This window comes from Schistocerca cancellata, chromosome 2 (genome assembly GCF_023864275.1).
Source record: "Schistocerca cancellata isolate TAMUIC-IGC-003103 chromosome 2, iqSchCanc2.1, whole genome shotgun sequence".
NCBI classification, from domain to species: domain Eukaryota; kingdom Metazoa; phylum Arthropoda; class Insecta; order Orthoptera; family Acrididae; genus Schistocerca; species Schistocerca cancellata.
Genome location: NC_064627.1, coordinates 208,968,787 through 208,991,364, shown reverse-complemented (window position 1 = coordinate 208,991,364; position 22,578 = coordinate 208,968,787). Strand labels below are relative to the sequence as shown.

Below are 22,578 nucleotides of genomic sequence, written 5' to 3'. Positions count from 1 at the left end.
GTTTCTTGTTATGCCAGGTTGGCCACTGGAGACTGTATTGTACTGTGGGGGGCATTCACCTGGCCTTCCATGAGACCTATGATAGTAATCGGAGTCACCATCACAGCTGTGGATTATGTGACCATTATTGCAAACCGGCTGCATTCCTTCATGTTTGATTTTATTCCCAATGATGGTGGCATCTTCTAACAGGAAAACTGTTTGTGTCATGGGGTCTGAATCATGTTACACTGGTTTGAGCATCCTGATGGTGAACTCGTGTTGATGTCTTGGCCACCAAATGTGCCTGATCTGAACTCGCTGGAACACATTTGATACTTTATCAACTGCTAGCTCCATGCTCGCAAACCATCATCATATACTTTAAGGGAATTGCATGACCTGTGGATAGAAATCTGGTGCCACATAGTTCCGCAAACCTACCAAGGACTTGTCAAATCCATGCCATGCAGAATCATGGACCAACACATTAATAGGCAATTGGTCATAATGTTTTGGTGCATCATACCTTTAGATTGAAATTATGTTTGTAACACAGAACATAAGAAAAGTTTAAATAAGTGTAAGAGAAGCTTGTAAATAGCAACTATGTTTCACTGCTTGTATAGATAGGACTGAAGTACTCAATGTAACCTGCCACTGTTTTGACATTTACTGTTGCCTGCAATGAAATGACCTGTTGAGTTCTTACAGTTTGTTACGACACCTATATGCTGTCCCAGCAGAACATCTATTTTGACGGGCCTTTACCAGCATAATCATCGCACTGTGAACAATTCATTTGAAGGAAATTGTTTTGGGAGGAAATGGCAAAATGAACTGGAACCATATGCTTTACCAGTTCCTCTGAGATCTCTTGGTTATAAAACATTTTATGCTGGAAAATACCTCAATCAGGTCAGTAAGTTATCTGTTCTCTTTCAAGAACATAATCATTCTCATTTGTGTCTAGGAAATCAAGATAAATAACAATAATATGGAAATTTTAGATAAATAACAATAATATGGAAATTTTACTAAGTTGTTTTTAAATTAGCCTGATACTAACACTGTTCATCATAAGTGTAGCGTAATAAATACTTACTCTTAATGGATTTGGTTAAATAATATTAAAAGTACTTTCAATTTCGTTATGACTTTATTCTGCTGAGAATTACATACATGTTTGACTGAACATAGATTTGCATAAAAGAAACATACTTGGATTGCAGTATGATAAAAATATTTTGACAGGCAAATTGCTGTTCAATGTACTAGCAGTAGCGCTATTAGAGAGAGTATGAGCTTAGATAGGACATGCATGGCACATGAAACTGACTGTTGCTTTTTGCAAGGTATCATGCTGTCAGTCAACTTTAGTGATTTGGGGAAATCATGAGAGACATTACTGTGGGTGGCTAGACAGGGAGTAGAATAATATTCTGCCCATTTAAGTGTCTGATGCGTCACCTAGTTTGTGATACCAAAAATTGTGTTTGGACTCTTGTCATTCTCTGTTGTATTATTTATGATACCCACCAGTCTTTAAGTTTGAAAATGATTTATAAACTATTTCTTTTTGTGGTAATGTTGAATTAGTAAAAGTACATGAAGATCCAAATACTGAGAGAATGTCATCGTTTTGGATTAGTTATCATAGAGAATTATCAGTAAACTCATATTGGGTTAATGTACTGGCCAGTAAATGTTTTATCAACCATTGTGTATTGAGCACCTGCCATCATACAACATTGGAAGCACATGTGGTATTGAACATGGGATACTTGTGCAAAACACAATGCTTACAGACTTATAAATGTCACTGTCTGTTGTGTGACATCCATTGTCATATACAGGCCTTCTCTGTACTTCCCCATACATTAAGTCTTCAGCTGTATGCATTCATGTTTCTTCTGCCCATCTTCTGTCACATACTCACTTTCCATTAATATTGTTACCTCAATTTTATCTTGTAGAATTTCATGTAGATACTTACCTTGTCTACCTCAATTTCATTTTCAGTTCACTGTCCTAGGAATTCCTTCCGTGTATCCCTCCATTGTTTACTCAGCCAACCCTCAGTTCTTGTATTCTTTCATTGTGTAACACAACTAGCTGTTTATTCACATGAAGTGTTGAGTGCTAATGATAAGGGATTCCAAATCGATTCCATATTTCTGGATTTCCGGGAGGCTTTTGACACTGTACCACACAAGCGGCTTGTTGTGAAATTGCGTGCTTATGGAATATCGTCTCAGTTATGTTACTGGATTTGTGATTTCCTGTCAGAGGGGTCACAGTTCATAGTAATTGACGGAAAGTCATCGAATAAAACAGAAGTGATTTCTGGTGTTCCCCAAGGTAGTGTTATAGGCGCTTTGCTGTTTGTTATCTATATAACCCCCATCCCCCATGAACCATGGACCTTGCCGTTTGTGGGGAGGCTTGCGTGCCTCAACAATACAGATAGCCGTACCGTAGGTGCAACCACAACGGAGGGGTATCTGTTGAGAGGCCAGACAAACGTGTGGTTCCTGAAGAGGGGCAGCAGCCTTTTCAGTAGTTGCAGGGGCAACAGTCTGGATGATTGACTGATCTGGCCTTGTAATGCTAACCAAAATGGCCTTGCTGTTGTGGAACTGCGAACGGCTGAAAGCAAGGGGAAACTACAGCCATAATTTTTCACGAGGGCATGCAGCTTTACTGTATGATTAAATGATGATGGCGTCCTCTTGTGTAAAATATTCCGGAGGTAAAATAGTCCCCCATTCGGATCTCCGGGCGGGGACTACTCAATAGTACGTCGTTATCAGGAGAAATAAAACTGGAGTTCTATGGATCGGAGTGTGGAACGTCAGATCCCTTAATCCGGCAGACAGGTTAGAAAATTTAAAAAGGGAAATGGATAGGTTAAAGTTAGATATAGTGGGAATTAGTGAAGTTCGGTGGCAGGAGGAACAAGACTTTTGGTCAGGTGAATACAGGGTTATAAATACAAAATCAAGTAGGGGTAATACAGGAGTAGGTTTAATAATGAATAAAAAAATAGGATTGAGCGTAAGCTACTACAAACAGCATAGTGAACACATTATTGTGGCCAAGATAGACACGAAGCCCATGCCTACTGCAGTAGTACAAGTTTATATGCCAACTTGCTCTGCAGATGATGAAAAAATTGATGAAATGTATGATGAGATAAAATAAATTATTCAGGTAGTGAAGGGAGATGAAAATTTAATAGTCATGGGTGACTGGAATTCAACAGTAGGAAAAGGAAGAGAAGGAAACATAGTAGGTGAATATGGATTAGAGCTAAGAAATGAAAGAGGAAGCCGCCTGGTAGAATTTTGCACAGAGCATAACTTAATCATAGCTAACACTTGGTTCAAGAATCGTGAAAGAAGGTTGTATACATGGAAGAGCCCTGGAGATAGTAGAAGGTATCAGATAGATTATATTATGGTAAGACAGAGATTTAGGAACCAGGTTTTAAATTGTAAGACATTTCCAGGGGCGGATGTGCACAATCTATTGGTTATGAACTGTAGATTAAAACTGAAAGAAGTGCAAAAAGTTGGGAATTTAAGGAGATGGGACCTGGATAAACTGAAAGAACCAGAGGTTGTACAGAGTTTCAGGGAGAGCATAAGGGAACAATTGACAGGAATTGGGGAAAGAAATACCGTAGAAGAAGAATGAGTGGCTTTGAGGGATGAAATAGTGAAGGCAGCAGAGGATCAAGTAGGTAAAAAGACGAGGGCTAGTAGAAATCATTGGGTAACAGAAGAGATACTGAATTTAACTGATGAAAGGGGAAAATATAAAAATGCAGTAAATGAAGCAGGCAAAAAGGAATACAAATGTCTCAAAAATGAGATCGACAGGAAGTGCAAAATGGCTAAGCAGGCATGGCTATGGCTAGAGGACAAATATAGGGATTTAGAGGCTCATCTCACTAGGGGTAAGACAGATACTGCCTACAGAAAAATTAGAGAGACCTTTGGAGAAAAGAGAACCACTTGCATGAATATCAAGAGCTCAGATGGAAACCCAGTTCTAAGCAAAGAAGGGAAACAGGAAGGTGGAAGGAGTATATAGAGGGTCTATACAGGGGCAATGTTCTTGAGGACAATATTATGGAAATGGAAGAGGATGTAGATGAAGATGAAATGGGAGATATGATACTGCGTGAAGAGTTTGACAGAGCACTGAAAGACCTGAGTCGAAACAAGGCCCCCGGAGTAGGCAACATTCCATTAGAACTACTGACAGCCTTGGGAGAGCCAGTCCTGACAAAACTCTACCATCTGGTGAGCAAGATGTATGAGACAGGCGAAATTCCCTCAGACTTCAAGAAGAATATAATAATTCCAATCCCACAGAAAGCAGATGTTGACAGATGTGAAAATTACCGAACTATCAGTTTAATAAGTCACAGCTGCAAAATACTAACGTGAATTCTTTACAGACGAATGGAGGAACTGGTAGAGGCCGACCTCAGGGAGGATCAGTTTGGATTCCATAGAAATGTTGGAACACGGGAGGCAATACTGACCTTACAGCTTATCTTAGAAAAAAGATTAAGGAAAGGCAAACCTACGTTTCTAGCATTTGTAGACTTAGAGAAAGCTTTTGACAATGTTGACCAGAATACTCTCTTTCAAATTCTGAAGGTGGCAGGGGTAAAATACAGGGAGCGAAAGGCTATTTACAGTTTGTACAGAAAGCAGATGGCAGTTAATAAGAGTCGAGGGGCGTGAAAGGGAAGCAGTGGTTGGGAAGGGAGTGAGACAGGGTTGTAGCCTCTCCCTGATGCTATTCAATCTGTATATTGAGCAAGCAGTAAAGGAAACAAAAGAAAAGTTCGGAGTAGGCATTAAAATCCATGGAGAAGAAGTAATAACTTTGAGATTCGCCGATGACATCGTAATTCTGTCAGAGACAGCAAAGGACTTAGAAGAGCTTTTGAACAGAATGGACGGTGTCTTGAAAGGAGGGTATAAAATGAACATCAACAAAAGCAAAACGAGGATAATGGAATGTAGTCTAATTAAGTCGGGTGATGCTGAGGGAATTAGATTAGGAAATGAGACACTTAAAGTAGTAAAGGAGTTTTGCTATTTGGGGAGCAAAATAACTGATGATGGTTGAAGTAGAGAGGATATAAAATGTAGACTGGCAATGGCAAGGAAAGCGTTCCTGAAGTAGAGAAATTTGTTAACATCAAGTATTGATTTAAGTGTCAGGAAGTCGTTTCTGAAAGTATTTGTATGGAGTGTGGCCATGTATGGAAGTGAAACATGGAGGATACATAGTTTAGACACGAAGAGAATAGAAGCATTTGAAATGTGGTGCTACAGAAGAATGCTGAAGATTAGATGGGTAGGTCACATAACTAATGAGGAGGTACTGAATAGAATTGGAGGGGAGTTTTTGGCACAACTTAACTAGAAGAAGGTATCGGTTGGTATTGTTAAGCATCAAGGGATCACCAATTTAGTATTGGAAGGCAGCGTGGAGGGTAAAAATTGTAGAGGGAGACCAAGAAATGAATACACTAAGCAGATTCAGAAGGATGTAGGCTGCAGTAAGTACTGGGAGATGAAGAAGCTTGCACAGGATAGAGTAGCATGGAGAGCTGCATCAAACCAGTCTCAGGACTGAAGACCACAACAACAACAACATCTATATAAATGATTTGGGAGACAATTTGAGCAGCCATGTTAGGTTGTTTGCAGATGACGCCATTGTTTACCAACTAATAAAGTCATCAGAAGATCAAAACAAATTGCAAAACGATTTAGAAAAGACATCTGAATGGTGCAAAAATTGGCAGTTGGCCCTAAATAACGAAAAGTGTGAGGTCATCCACATGAGTGCTAAAAGGAGTGGTAAATCAGTCTAATCTAAAAGCCGTAAATTAAACTAAATACCTAGGTATTACAATTATGAACAACTAAAATTGGAAGGAACACATAGAAGATGTTGTGGGAAGGCTAACCAAAGACCATTTTATTGGCAGGACACTTGGAAAATGTAACAGATCTACTAAGGAGACAGCATACACTACATTTGTCCATCCTCTTATAGAATACTGCTGCACGGTGTGGTATCCTTACCAGATAGGACTGACTGATTACATCAAAAAAGTTAAAAGAAGGGCAGCACGTTTTGTATTATCATGAAATATGGGAGAGAGTGTCACAGAAATGATACAGGATTTGGGCTGGACATCATTAAAAGAAAGGCATTTTTCGTTGCAATGGAATCTTCTCACAAAATTACAATCACCAACTTTCTCCTTCGAATGCAAAAATATTTTGTTGACACTGACCTACATAGAGAGAAACGATCACCACGATAAAATAAGGGAAATCAGAGCTCGTACAGAAAGATGTAGGTGTTCGTTCTTTCCGCACGCTGTGCGAGATTGGAATAATAGAGAATTGTAAAGGTAGTTCAATGAACCCACTGCCAGGCACTTAAATGTGATTTGCAGAGTATTGATGTAGATATAGATGTAGATTCATTCATTCATTCTTTCATTCATTCATTCACACATTGTGTTCCATCAACCACATCAGGAAGGAGTCCCTTTAGGGATGTGGAACGAGTCAAGTTATACATTAACAGTTAGACATGAACAACTGCTGGATACTTTGGTGAAGTATACTAATAACAAATTATATCTAGTGCTAAACTACTCAAATTGATAATTATAATAATTAGTTCTACAACACTTTATACATGTACTTTATGAGAAAAATAGCTATTATTTAAAACAAGAGAACAATGGCTACTATGAAAAAAAGCCACTGCTCCTCCTCCTGTAGTACTCAGCTGCTTTTATCTGATACTTGTAGTTCAAACAAATCATTTTAACTGTACTCAGACCACTGTTATCTTTCTATATGGTGGAGAAACTGGGATCTGATGGTTTTGCATTGTAAGTCCACATCTCACTATCCTAAGTCACAACTGGTAATACAAACTGATGACAAACTTTCCGTTTCAGGTACATCGAAAGTTTAGCTTGAGTGAAGAGGTGCAGTGATTGAAACATTTGATTTATGTTTGGGAAAGTCAAGTTCTGAAACCCTGTTTGGACACTCAGGTTTAGCTACTTCATGGTTTATCTAAACTGATTATAGCATATGCCAAATTGGTTCCCTTAAGTAGTGTGCAGCAGATACCTCATATTTGTTATATGAGAGCTTGTGAATTGTATCTGGTGATCTCATCTGCGTGATAGGAATACAGGCTGGGCAGCATTTGCTATCAGGGGACACAGGTTCCAGTGCACCTGGTACATAGATATGCAAAATAGCATGTAAGAAAGTGATTACTTTCTCTCTTTGAGTACACCATTGTTAGAAGTTGAATAATGTAGGAAAGAAGGGTTGGGAGGAGGGAGGGGGGTGTCAATGATAGGTTGCTCAGAACCCAGGACAACAGCAACTCCTGATGTGCTTGGAGAATCAAAAATGAGGTGGCCTCTATAAGACTGTAGTAATGGCACTATAAGCATACTATCATTTAGGTAGTTCATAATCTACCATCTATGAAGACAATATATATTTGATTTGTAATTTTGTTCTTCATTTGTTGCCAAAGGCCACTAAATCAGCTTTCATAGCCAGAAGGTAGCCAGGTCATATTTTGATTTTAGAAATTGTTGCCATTACCAGTGTGTGGCAAGCAGAGGTTTAAGAATGTTGTCATGTAGTTTATATGCTTGTCATTGTGTATAAAAGCCTTCTGTTAAATACGACACACACCTGCAGTTTAATGTGCTCTGTATACTGTTCCAGAAAAACGTTTACCAGATTGGTATATTAACCTCTATGGCTCCCCTCTTGCTGATTCATTTCCATAGCAAAAATACATGTAAAACTGTTAAAATACATGATTATTACAAGTCATAGCTTTCAAGTGAACTTCAGAAAATTACATTTAAGTGCAAGTTACTTAGTGCATTTCACCCTAAAAATGTCTTTATCACCAGTTGATTAGCAGAAATTATGTTTAAAATGTTTTCATTCTGTGGTATCACATCATGTTATATGTTTGAATAATTTATCATCCAAGCAAAAAGTAATTAGAATGACAGCTCAACATATACATGTCTTGCAAGTTTAAATGTTTTTCTCTGTTGCCTCCACTCCTTGTCATCCTAACACTTCTTGTTGCAGTCTGTCCTTTTTTTTATGTCTTCCCTGTCTGCTACTGATAGTCTTACACCTTATCAGGTTGCATCTGTTGCTACTGTCATATCATTATTTCTCTCTTTGTGTGTCATGATTGTTCTAATTTGAACTGCATTTCTGGGTAACTGCAGCATCTAATCTTCAAAAACACTGATATCCTCCAACCATCCCCACTTCTCAGGCAGTAAATGGCATATGTTTGCCAACTTGTGATATAAATTTTATAAGAAACTGTTGTTGAAAGATAGAAGTCCCTGTAATGGTCATAAATGTGAGTTATGGTTGTGAAACAAAGTCCTTTGCATAGTGATATAGGCATCCAAATAGTACCATTGTTTTGTGGTCTCTTGTCTGAATTGTAAACTTAGTTGGGTCAAAATTTAGTCAACTGTACGTTTTTGTGTAAGTTTAGCTTTTCTTTTTCTGAGGCAAGAAATTTAAAATATTTATTTTATGTTTTGCATTGCAGTATCACAGTGAAAATATTTTGAATCAATTATTTAATAACAAGTTTGTGTGAAAGAAAATGAAAAATAAATAAGTGAAGCATAAATTATAAAATATAAAAATTTGAAGATGTACATGTTTTGTCTAAGTGTATGATAGCACATCTATTGTATCCATTGCAGTATGGAAGGAAAGAGAAGGGAACTGCACATGTTCCACCTGGATGGGACTGGTGGATTGGTCTTGTTGGAAATTCCCGTTATTATAACTACACTCTCTCTGTCAATGGAAGCAGAATTCAACATGGAGATCAGGAGGGTGATTACTTGACAGATGTGATTGTGAGTATCTTTTTAAATCTGAGACATCACAGGAGGCAAGTTGACTTGAAAAACTTGTTGATAATTTATTATATCCAGTCAATATCCAAGTTGACGAGCTTTACAATGATAATTTGAAACTCAAACTGTAGAGATTTTAATACAGCATTTTGCTGCATTAGTTCGACAGCTTTTTGAGGCACATGTTTGTTTTGTTCTAGTGGCAAACTATTGCTCACTCAGAAATCCTCAGGTCTTGAATGGTTTTTACATTTAGATTCCTTTTCTGACTGTGATAATAAATTAAAACGGGTAATACACATTTCTGACAAACATGGCAAAGTGTTCATTACAGAAACAATGTGGGCTATATCTGTGGAATGACCCATTGAAAATGCCACAAGCTGCCAGAGGACAGAATGTTTATTTGATAATTAGCTCCAGTCTAACTGAGCAACAGCCAGTCAGTCTACATTAGGAATTGAAGAAATCAAAACACAATCCTGCTATTGAGGTAACATGAACACATAAAATAACAAAATTATTTACACACACAGCTAAAGGATATATTCCTTCATTCATCCATCCATCCATCCACCCACCCATCCATCATGTTTCATAAATACCACCAAGAAGGACAACATTCAAGAATGTGGAATAATACAAGGTATACATTAACTAAATGCCAGGAAATCGTGGAAATTTAATTTGTGTGCTATATCAACAGCAAACTATTATTGTAATGCTTAGTGCTATTTATGCTTATGATAGCTAAATTTAACTGAGTAAATGAGAAAGCTGCTAATTCAAAAAATATTGTTACCATATCCGTTGAGCTATATAGCTGATGGTATCTGCTATTGATAGCTTAATATTTACTTGACTACAACAGTATGTTTTCAAAGAAAATATTTACTTACATCTGTAAATACTGAGTCCAATTTAAAGAACATTATTACTTGTCATGCAGCTTTACAGTGAAATCATATTAAGGAATAAGTGTATTGGGAGGTGAGTGTAAGAATTCCAAGATCCTCAAAAAGGCTTCTGCAAGATATACGGTTAGTTACTTTACACAGTATTCTTAATGCTTGCACCTGCTGAACAAACACCTTATTTGGTTAAGGTACACTGTCCCATTGCTCATGTCTGCTACATAAACACTTTATTTACTTTCCGCCTCTCCTGTCCTATCACCTCCTCTCAACTCACGTTTGCTCACCTCATTGTGCAGTGCTCTCTGCCAGTGCACTCACTGATCTTTTCCCCTTCTCTGGTCCTCTCCTTTCTGCTCTCTTTTTTCCCCTTCCCTCCCTCCCCCACAGCTTCTCAACTCTACACTAGACAACCCTGTCTGCCACCTCTAGTCTCTGCACACTCCACTGTTCCCTGTTCTCTCATCCACACCCTGCTATCCTCCTCCTTCCCCATCCCACTACACACTACAGATTGTTGCTCCCATTCAACACATTACAGTTGCAGTCTGGCCTAAGCAGCCAGAGATAGCAATCATGTGCCTGTGAGGTGTGCTTGCTTATGTGGATGCATGTGTGTTTTTCTTTTCTGATGAAAGCTTTGGCCAAAAGCTTAATGTGTTGTGCCTTTCTGCAACTCAATAAGTTATCTTTACAGTAAGTAACAATCTATTCATTCCATAATTGTTGTCTTTATTTACTTTAGGTATACTGCCTCAAAATATAGTTCTGTTAGACAAGGAGTGAAAATGAGCTATGCCTTTGTCTTTAGATCAATACATTGAGAGATAATGGCATATCATGCTGAATTGAGCTTCTTGATCCAATTATCAAGACAGTCAACTGTTATAACCTTTAATCACCAATAATTGCGTGGATATTCAAACTTAGAAACAATAGCTGGTTACATGATAACAACTCAGTCTCTCTCATACGACTGCCATGCCGTGACATGCGGTCAGCGCCGTTCGTAGCTAGGTGGCGCTCCCGTGCTCAGCCGAGTTGCGGAGCACCTCTATCGCCATTTGCGCGTACTGTCGTGGCAGCACTGTTAAATGTCGTAGCACTGTCGCAACACTTTTCCCCCCTTGAAGAAAAAAAAAACACTCACTTCCTTGGAGACATGGACAGTGCGGAGACATCCATGGCCTCTTGTGAGGCCCCGAGAAGATCCCATGAAGAGATATGGGAGTATGGTCGAAAATGTCCAGGACGGAAGCTCGTGTGTGGAACGTGCCTCCTGGACGAGATGATGGGTGAAAACTCCGGAGCAGTATCCATAGGTGTCGTGGACCTGGGGGTGCGCTTCAGCGAGATGGGTCCCGGAGAAGGCGGCGTCGCGACTGGGGCCGGTTCCGGCGTACTCGGAAATGGTAGTGACATCGGCTGCATCAACACAGATGGTAGATTGGCAGCAGCGACAGGACTGGCTTCTCGGGCTGGTGGAGGCGAAGGAAGGGGCAGTGGCACCGGCATGGCCACCACGCATGGGCGCATCTGGTCGTAATGGCGAACAACCATGCCGTCGTCCGTACGTATTTCACAAAGCCGGCGGCTACGAAGAGCCTTGACCACCCCTGGAATCCATTTAGGGCGAGATCCATACCCTCGTGCCCACACGTCGGCGCCCACCGAGTATTTTCCCGCACTAGGGGACACAGCACAAGACCTGACAGGGTGAAGCAGGTGCAGTAGAGTGTGCGGTTGGTGGCCATGCAAGAGTTCCGCAGGGCTGCGATCACCCAGAGGCGTGAAGCAATAAGAACTCAGAAATTGCAGCAGAGCGTCATCTGTGGAAAAATCACTAAGGAATTTTTTCATCTGGCTTTTGAAAGTGCGGACAAGGCGCTCGACCTCCCCATTCGATTGCGGATGGAAGGGCGGTGCTGTAACGTGATGAATCCCTTGTCCAGTACAAAAATCATGGAAGGCCTGTGAAGAGAACTGAGGGCCATTGTCCGTGACGATCGTGGATGAAAGACCTTCTAGTGCAAAGATTTTGGACAAAGCCAGCGTCGTTGCCGCAGTGGTGAGCGATGGACATCGAACAACAAACGGAAACTTCGAGAAGGCGTAAATCAACAGTAGCCAATAAGTACCGAAGGAGGGGCCGGCAAAGTCAGCATGCACCCATTCCCATAGCTGCGCCAGATCAGGCCACGGAGAGGGCATTGTACGAGGTGCAGCCAGTTGTTGAGCACACTGACCACACGCAGCAACCATGTGGGTGATGTCCGAATCAATACCGGGCCAATAAACGTGCCTGCGGGCCAGGGACTTAGTCCGAGAAATCCCCCAATGGCCTTCATGCAACAGTTTGAGAACATCTTTGCGAAGAGAGGCTGGCACCACGACCCGTGGAGATGTGCCATCCGTCGCCAGAAGAACAATACCATCACGAACAGACAGACAAAGGCGCAAGGCATGGTAGTTGCAAAGGGGATCCGATGCCCGGCCCTTTGTCCTGTCCGACCAACCCCGTTGAACAAAACCGATCACCTGACGCAGGACCGGGTCCCGCGCAGTAGCCGATGTGACCTGCGAACCTGTAAGTGAAAAATCCTCGACCGCACGACGTTCTTCCTCATCAATGTGGAAACAGAGTAGTTCATCACGATCGAAAACCGGGTCGGGGCCCATCGGCAATCGCGACAATGCATCAGCGTTGGCGTGCTGGGCCGTGGGGCGATAGTGAATCTCATAGTGAAAATGAGACAATTATAAGGGCCAACGTTGCAGGCGATGAGCTGCCTTATCCGGAAGCGACGCCAATGGGCTGAACAGAGAGACCAGCGGCTTGTGTTCGGTGATGAGGTGAAACTTAGAACCATACAAAAAACGCTGAACTTTTTGAGAGCATAAATGATAGCGAGCGCCTCCTTTTCGATTTGAGAGTAACGCCGTTGCGCATCGTTGAGGGTCTTGGAAGCATAGGCGATGGGTCGCTCCGACCCATCCTCATACCGATGGGCGAGAACAGCCCCTAGGCCATACTGTGATGCGTCTGTCACCAGAACCAAGAGCTGACCTGGACGGAATGTGGCAAGACAAGGCGCCAACTGCAAATGAGCCTTCAGGTGGACAAAAGCCTGCTCACACTCATCGGACCAACAGAAAGGGACGTTTTTGCATAACAGCTGATGCAGAGGATGAGCTACTGCCGCCGTGGATGGAATGAATTTGTGATAATAAGCAATCTTGCCTAGAAATGCCTTAAGTTCTTTGACCGTAGACGGCCAGGGTAGAGCGTTAATGGCCGCAACGTGCTGACGTAGAGGACGTATACCCTCACGGGACAAGTGGAAACCAAGATACACAATGGAGGGTTGGAAGAACTGTGACTTGTCCAGATTGCACTTCAACCCAGCCGAATACAAAACCTGAAACAGTGAACGCAAATTGCGAAGGTGCTCCTCAGTGGAGGCCCTCGTGACAACAATGTCATCCAGATAGTTTATGCAGCCAGGAACGGAAGCCGTGAGCTGTTCCAAAAACCGCCGAAAAATGGCCGGCGCACTAGCGACGCCAAATGGTAACCGCTGGTACTGATACAACCCACAAGGAGTGTTGATGATGAGAAATTCCTTGGAAGAAGCATCCAACAGCAACTGATGGTACGCCTCTGATAAGTCAAGTTTGGAAAAGAACTGACCCACAGCGAGTTTGGTACATAACTCCTCAGGACGGGGAAGAGGATAAGTGTCAATGAGGCTCTGAGCGTTGACGGTGGCTTTAAAATCACCACAGAATCGCAGACTCCCGTTGGGTTTAGAAACCACCACGATTGGCGATGCCCATTCGCTGGAGGTAACAGGAAGGAGAATCCCTGAAGCTGTTATCCTGTCTATCTCAGCCTTGACAGGTGCACGCAATGCCACCGGAATAGGACGTGCCCGGAAAAACTTAGGGCAAGCTGTAGTTTTAAGAGTAATGTGGGCTTCAAAATCCTTGGCACGACCCAGACCAGCAGAGAACACGGACGAAAATTCAGAACATAATCCATCCAGCTGTTGATACGGAATATCCTCAGATATGAGGTGCACATCATCATCAATGGAGAACTCGAACAACTGGAAAGCATCATAACCGAACAGGTTTTCAGTGCCCGCATGATCCACCACATAAAACGTGAGGGGCCTGACAGCAGACTTGTAGGCAGTGGAAGCATCAAACTGGCCAATAATAGGAATTTTCTGTTTATTATAAGTTCTCAGATTTCGCGTAACTGGAGACAAGGGAGGGGAGCCCAACTCCAAATACGTGCGAGAATTAATGAGAGTTACTGCAGAGCCAGTGTCCACTTGCATGCGAATGTCTTTATCCAGAACACGAACAGTAACAAACAACTTATTTGTTTGAGACAGCACACAGTTAACATCCATGTCCGAGGCCTCGTCCCGTCGACAGGAACTTTAGGGGACTGACACACAGAAGCAATGTGGCCTTTTTTCCTACATGAATTACACGTGGCCCAATGGTTTGGACACATGGCCCTGTCATGATGTACGAAACAACGTGGACAAGAAGGAAGTGCGGAACGAACCTGCTTCTGTGGTTGCTGTTTTCGCTGTGAGCGTGGCGGCCCAATGCGACGTTGTTGACGCGAGTGAACCGCCGCCACATCATCGTTCTCCTGGGAAACAGGCAAATTGTCCGTGTCGAAAGTTGACCGCACAGTGCCTACATCACACCACGCATCTATTTGCGCGCCAGCAGCATGCGACACTTCAAAAGGATTGAGCAATGCTTAGAACTTCCAACAACGACGGGTTTGGCAGTTGTAGGGCACATTGCCAAACTTCTTTATCAGGAGCAAGCCATAGAATAGCATCCCTAACCATTGAATCAGCATAAGACTCGTGATGAGTGTCCGTGACAAACTGACATTTTCTACTCAGACCGTGTAGTTCCGCCGCCCAAGCCCGGTAAGATTGATGGGGCTGTTTACGACACCGGTAGAACGCCACACGGGCGGCAACGACGTGGGTGTTTTTGCAGTAATAATTAGACAATAAGTCACACATTTCTTGGAAGGACAGGGAGGCAGGTTCCCGCAGAGGGGCTAACTGAGATAGCAGCTGATAGATCCGTGGGGAAATCCAAGATAGAAATAACGACTTACACATAGGAGCGTCGACAACGCCGAAAGCCAAGAAGTGTTGCCGCAAACGCTTCTCATAATCCTCCCAGTCTTCAGCGGCCTCATCATAAGGAGGGAAGGGAGGCGGAGAGAGGAAGACAGACGATGAGTAAGCGACGTCGAGAACGCCTGAATAGCAGCCGACAGCTGTGTTTGCTGTGCTGTCAGCTGTTTTTGTTGTGCCTGAATAGCAGCCGTCAGTGGTGTTTGTTGTTCAATGAGCGCTTGCATAAGCTGTTCCATGTCTGCTCTGTCACAAACACACAAATCCACAACGCAGTGAAAAAAAAATATCCGACCTCGTCGCCAAAAAGTGCACCTTTAATCACCAATAATTGCGTGGATATTCAAACTTAGAAACAATAGCTGGTTACATGATAACAACTCAGTCTCTCTCATACGACTGCCATGCCGTAACAGCCAAGGTGCGGAGTGCCTCTGTCGCCGTTTGCGTGTACTGTTGTGGCGGCACTGTTAAATGTTGTGGCACTGTCACAACATCAACATGTTATTTGCTCATTTCACTCATGAATTATGATGTTGTAATTTGTGTAAATATTCCCAGTCATCCACGCCTGAACGCCTGACTTCCGCGGACTCGCTGAAACCTGTGTATTATGACATACTCCATGGCAATGTTTGGCTGAATATCTGGCTTTGTAGGATGGCTAGACATCTGGTATCTGACCAAACAGCTATCTATTTCATCTTAGGTTTACATGTGTGAGGGAAGTCATGGAGATAGCCACTTCCATGGGACCAGATGATGGACATGTCATCCACATAATGGAAATACCAAGTAGGTTTTCTACTTGAGTGACTTCTGGGCTTCTTTCTATGGCAGTTTGCTTCACAGCTACATGCCATAACAATTATTTCAAAAGTGCCATGTCTTCAGCAGGGCACCTACCTTGTATCTAGGATTAAGTTCCTGATCTGCCTGTTTTTGCGAGTACCATAGTAATTCATTACTATATTGTGTAAGGTGAAAATACAGAATTTTTTAACAAAATTTAGTTTCATTGTGTGTCAACAATGAAAGATAAAGACCAAAGTGAAAAAAGTGTATATCTGTAAATTCATTTTTGTTTTTATTTTATTTGTTTATTTTTTTCATTGATTTGATGTGCATAATTTATGCATATAATATGAGCATGAGCCATTGCTTTCTTGTGTTAAAATTTTCTCTTTTGTATTGAAAAAGAAAGTAAAGGTTTTCTAAAAATTTGCAGACCTCATACAGCTTGGAATTCTTAAAGCAGAAAGATGTTCTGTCCTCTGGTTTTTTTATGATGCTGGCTCCACCAGCACCTCATGCACCATTCACACCTGCACCAAGCTACAGTGGTTACTTCAAGCATGTCACAGCCATGAGAACAAAAAATTTCAATGTTCCCAGCAAAGTAAGTCACATAAAATTTATTATCAAATTCGTTCTACAGGGTGCTCAAAAAGTATCTCCACAGTGTCGTATGATTGTTAGCCATGCGTGCACTTTCGACATTTAATGTGAAAATTTGTAAGTAAAAATGATTATTCAATAAATTAATAACTTGTATTTCACTGAGTTTAATTTCAGTATATTCACTGCGGCATACGGCACCCGCGGCTAACAATCATAAGGCACTGCGGAGAGACTTTTTTTACACACCGTTTAAAATTTGTTTTTTATTATTCCTTAAGCAATATTGTATTTCAATCTAAATTCTTTTTGTATTAAAATCCAACTTTGCCCTGTCTCCTTTAACGCGTCACTGGATGCAACTGAGAACTAAATGTCCTGCAAAAGGACATTGTTTCTGTTAAGTACTCATTGTGTATTTGTGTCTAATTTCTCCTCTTTTTTATCTTCAGCACAAGCACTGGCTTCTACGTATGCCTCCTGAAGAGCTTCCAGCAACTACCTTGAAAACACTTGATACATATTACCATAAACGATGGGAAACATTGTTATCAGTGGATGATATGGTAGAGTCAGTAGTAAACAAATTAAATTCTATGAATGTACTGAACAATACATATATTATTTACACATCTGACAATGGATTTCATATAGGTATGCATTCAAGTTATTACATGCATTGCTCTCAATTGAGAGATTTTTTAAAAAAGTGGAACATAGCATATTATTGACAACAGTAAATGAGTGAGCTGTACTTACTTCAAGATCAAATGAGTAATGCTGTCTCCAATATTTAGGATCAACGAATCTTTGCTTAAGATGTAAATATTTTTTATCTTTGTCTACTGGTTGCTTTGAGAGAATTCTAGCAGTAACCTGTACTTCATGTATGTCAACCTAATTTGATATCTTAATTGTGTTGCTACTCTACAAGCAACAGATTCTTTACTGTTTGTCCATATATCAAGCCATGTTTCCTTTGCAGGTCAGTTTGCTCTACCTTGGGATAAAAGGCAGCCATATGAATTTGATATCAGCGTCCCTATGTTAGTTAGGGGCCCAGGTATTCCAAAGAAAAAGGTTATTTATGATATTGTTTTAAATATAGATTTGGCACCAACCATTATTGATATTGCTAATGCTTCACCTTTGATAAATATGGATGGAAAATCATTTAAACAGTTATTAATATCTGTGAACAAAACTAACAAAAGAGGTTTTCTTGTGGAATATGTGGGTGAAGGAAATGATGAAACAATTGATCCAAAATGCCATTTACCAGTGGATAATGATATCAGTGTAAGTATTTTCCACATTGGAAATATATTGTCTTCATTATACTACTCTCACAAACATTAATTTTCCAATGCAAGCTCAGTATTGTGTACTGCTCTGGATCAGGAGTTGATTCATTGGGGACAATAAATACTGTTGCAGTCGATCTTTATGACCTGATGAGAAATGTAACAATTTAAAAAAGACCACTTTGATGTAAATAAGTTTAACTTTTTGTTTCAAATTTTATGTTATAGCAATGTGTTCAAGCAGCATCCTGCAAGTGTCAGGATTCACGTAACAACACTTACACCTGTCTACGCTATATGTCTTCAGCAGAGAATATTATTTACTGCCAGTTCAGTGACTCAGAGGTAATTATATCTCGGTATATTCTTTAAGAGCATGCATATTTAAGCTGTGGATAGGACAAAATGTTCCCGAACATGACATACAACACTCAATCTACATGACACTGCAATGTTGCTCAGTGTCCCACAATGTGCTGCATAACATTTTGCGACACATTGACGTGATGGAGAACATGTTGCAAGCTCTCGCTCTAAGAGCGAGTGCGCGTGTCGTGTCAGTTCCATGCCATTTGTTGCTGAGTGTAATTGTGTGTGCAACATGACCCTCAACATGTATGTAGTGTGGGGAAATGAAACTGTGCTTTTACTTATTGAAGTTTACCAGAGTTATAATTTGTTGTGGGATACTTCAAACCATATTATCAATATAAAATAAAGAAAAATGACGCATGCCAAAGTGCTTAAGTTTCTGAGAAAAGAAATAGAAGTCTGATTGCATACACTCCATTCATAATTTATCCATGAAAAATAACAGAAAATAACATCTTCAAAACCTACTGGTGGCAGACAAGAGGATATGAAGTTCAGTGCATGGTTTGCGTATGATGCAATGAAGCTTTTGCTGAAGGGGACAACAACTTCTGGTGACTTTGACATGTTGGAGACACACACAAGTCATGTTTTAATTATTTATTGTGAGAATTTACATAAAGGATGCTAAAACAATTATTTTATTGTAGGGTGGATCATGTTCAGTAATCAGAATTGGTAGAATTTTTTCACTCATTCTCCAAAGAGATATTACACATAGAGAGGATAATGCCCCCCTCTGAAATCCCTTAATTTTGTTTTTCATATTTCCATCCCAGGACAGATTTCTTATATTATTTATTGTTTGTTTTGCATTTCTCCCAACTAGAACAAAAAAAACTAAATATGTCTATTTATTACTTCGTTTACAGTAATCACACAAATCTGATTCCATATTTCTAGATTTTCATAAGGCATTTAACACTGTTCCCCACAAGCAACTTCTACGACTTTTAATCAAATTGCATGCTTACAGAATTATCATCTCATCTAAGTTTTGGTTACATAACAAACACACAAATCTAAAAGCAGTGAATTGAGCTAAATATGTGAAGATCACAATTTTGAATAACTTAAATTGGAATGACCACCTAGATAATGTTGTGGGAAAAGTGAACCAAAGACTGTGATTTATTTCCAGAACACTTAGAAGGTGCAACACATCTATGAGAGAGACTGCCTATACTACACCTTGCCATCCTCATCTGGAGTATTGCTGCATGGTGTGAGATCTGCATCTGATAGGACTTAGGAGGCACATCAAAATAGTTCCAAGAAGGGCAGCTCATTTTCTGGTGTCACTAAATAGGGAAGACAGTGTCATGGATGTCATACATGAGTTGGCATCACAGTCATTCAAACAAAGCCATTTTTATAGCAGCAGATCTTTTCATGTAATTTCAGTCACCAACTTTGTCCTCCGAACTTGAAAAAAGTTTGTTGGTGCCCTTCTACGTAGGGACAACTGATAATTGTAATAAAATAAGAGCAGTCACATGGAAAGATTTAAGTGTTTATTTTTCCCATGCACTGTTTGAGAGTGGAACAGTAGAGAAATTGCTTGAAGGTAGTTCGATGAACACTCTGCCAGGCACAAAATTGTGAATTGCAGAGTAGTCATTTAGATGTAAAATTACTAGGATGGAGACTGGCTAGCCAATACTTACTTTCAGGGGGTGAAGTTTCAGTAAATACGTTTAAAAGTGTGGATACTATTTTTAGCTTTTGAAACTGTTAGGTCCTTCCTCTAGGAGGGACAGGTTTGAGCAGGTCACTCGGACATTGTGCTGAGAAGGACACACTAACTTACTTTGTAGAATAAACACCAAACTAGTATCTAATCTCATTTCTCTCGTAACATGTCTAGTTTTGGTTGCCCTAAGTCATTGCCATCTCTGCTAGCCATCTTCTTTCCTCTACTATTTGTATACCACTCACATTTTGTTGTGCCCCCACCCCCTGCTCTCTACTTTGCAATTCATAACACCCTACTCATCCATACATTCATTCATCAGGTTCGATAGACTTTTCCATTTAGAAGTTGATCCTTCAGGTATGTGGAATGAGTCAGAGTATACATTAGCAAAAGACAAGCAAATCGCAGAAACAATGTGTGTGCTGTATTAACAGTAACTATCACTGTACTGCTCAATGCTATTCATGTTTTTGACAGATAAATTTAAATAAGGAAGCTAGAAAGAAAGCTGCAACAGCAAAAAAAAAGCAGTTGCTTTCTCAGCTACACAAAATAGCTGCTATTTATCTCCTGTTGTTAGCTTAATATTTACTTGATCACATTAGTATTTCTCAATTACATATGGTAATTGGAAGTCCTGTTGGAATGTAAATAATTTAAGGAGTAACCTGACAACACAATGAATAGTAGATGTGTTGAGTCATCAAAAGGACACAACTAAGACTGAGGACCTTTTTATATTCAGGCAAATTCTTTTTCTAGCTCAAAATTATTCTTCCAAAATCTATAAAAGCTCTCTGTCTTATTTATGTGTCTTTTGAAGACTTAACACTTCTACTGTTTGTGGAGTTATTACCTTTACTCCTTAAATTATTAAAATAGTTGCCTACATTTTTAAATACATAAGGCTCTTAGCTCTGGGAACTACATTCTTGAGAAAAGTTTTATTTTTGTTCCAGTAAATTATTTTAGTAGCTCATTTTAAATCAGCCTTTGCAACAACTTATAAATGTTTGCTGGAGAAGAAAATGGTATCAAATCTCCGATATTCCTAGAAGTGCTCCTCCTGTTCAGCTGTTCAAACATACCTCACTTACTAATTCAGAACTTGAGTTTAGATGCCCCTGTAACACTGTAATTACCATCTCAGTTTCCCACAAAAGACAGGGATTTTAGTTCGAGTCTAGATTTTGCGCACAATTTTATATCATTAATAGTCACATCCTCAATAGGCACTACACTAATGCATCTAAAATTGCTTTCAGTTTGATGTGGTTTTAATAATTCATTTTTGTTTATATTTCAGAACTACAAAGAAGCTTACAATCTGAATGTTGACCCATATCAGTTAACAAATCTGGCATACAATTTATCCTCAGATTCAGAATCCTGGTATGTGAAAGTACTAAAACATCTTTCATCTTGTGTGGGACTGAAATGTAATTCCTTAATGACCAGATGACACATTTCTTAAAAACTCCAGTTGATCAATGTTTAAGATAATTCACTGAGAAAATATTAGCAGAACTGTTTGTTGTGGTGGCAACACCCAGTAAATTACTGTGTAATTACTGTCGTTTTGTCTGTATCCCATCTAATATGATATGCTGTCTCTACTTTTTCCCCACGGTCACCTAGATGTTGAGCTGGCTCTCACAATGAGCCAAAATGCCTTATCCACAAACATATGTGTTTTGTGGAACCAATAGCTCACTGTGTAAGCTCATTTAAAAGTAATGTGATGATTTCTTAATATTATTTGGCATTAGTGTTAATAAATTTTGTAAGTGATAACACCTAAACTTTGGTGTTTTTTCTTATCTGATTGTATACAGTGTAAACCAATTCTGATGTAAAGAAACCATTACACATAGTGTGTGTGTGTGTCCTTCCCCGTCCTTCTCTAATCAATGAGACCAATGACCTTGCTGTTTGGTCTCTTCCACCAAATCAAGCCATCCCAATCCAAAGCACCACATTCACTTTCAGAATTAAAATACAACTGGTTTGTGAGACTACATCAAGTTATTGATTAAATTTTATAAAGTTGAATAAAAACCAACTACATCTTCATACTTTGTTTTACTGCTCAAGATGGCATTTAGTGCAGTTGTGTCTAATGATCAAGCAAATAGAAATTACACTTCTGCCATAAAAAAGGGAATTTGTGGGAATCGTAATAGTGAAATTCTGAAACTAAACAAACACACTTCAAGTTAACAAAAAGCTGTGGAACTTCTAAATAGTGTTATTTTACATCTAATAAACAAAAATTCTGAGTTGCAGATATCACAACATTGTTACTAACAATAAAACAAGTAAATTGCAAAATGGGAATCAGAAGAGTTACCAAGAGTGGAAAGGAAGTGCCAAACAGGTATCAAACTTAGCAAATGAAATGATGGTCGTGGGTAGAAAGAGTGCAGTGTGCTGTCACAAGTAATGATGATTGCGAGAATGATGATGGATTTTGCAAACAGCATGTTAACAGAAGAACAAACCAGTTCACAAAGGGGGGAAAAAAGCAGAAATCAGTTTCCAGTGATGAAAGGTAGTTAACTTGTGGAATTAGATGGAAAAAAGGCTGTTAACAAATCTGGTAAAAAGAGTTAAGGTAACAGCAACTGCCCTCAGATATCATCAACGAAGTACAACATACTTTTGTTTTCTGACAGCCGTGGAAGAAAGTTAGCTGATACTCATAAAGCCACAAAACTGAAGTTAGCAATGTGATGTA

The 22,578-nt window shown here is 40.0% G+C and overlaps 1 protein-coding gene across 1 annotated transcript in view; it reads left to right on the top strand.

The window, feature by feature from the left end:
• Positions 1–21,643, top strand: part of LOC126161540 (N-acetylglucosamine-6-sulfatase-like) — a 68,948-nt gene extending 47,305 nt beyond the window's left edge. The window contains exons 3-9 of the mRNA XM_049917465.1: positions 694–897; positions 8,816–8,974; positions 16,300–16,470; positions 16,922–17,123; positions 17,455–17,768; positions 18,002–18,118; positions 21,148–21,643. Of these exons, the coding sequence (XP_049773422.1) occupies positions 694–897; positions 8,816–8,974; positions 16,300–16,470; positions 16,922–17,123; positions 17,455–17,768; positions 18,002–18,118; positions 21,148–21,303 (1,323 nt within the window). The 3' untranslated portion in view covers positions 21,304–21,643. The remainder of the gene's footprint in view (positions 1–693; positions 898–8,815; positions 8,975–16,299; positions 16,471–16,921; positions 17,124–17,454; positions 17,769–18,001; positions 18,119–21,147) is intronic.
• The last annotated feature ends 935 nt before the right edge of the window (positions 21,644–22,578 follow it).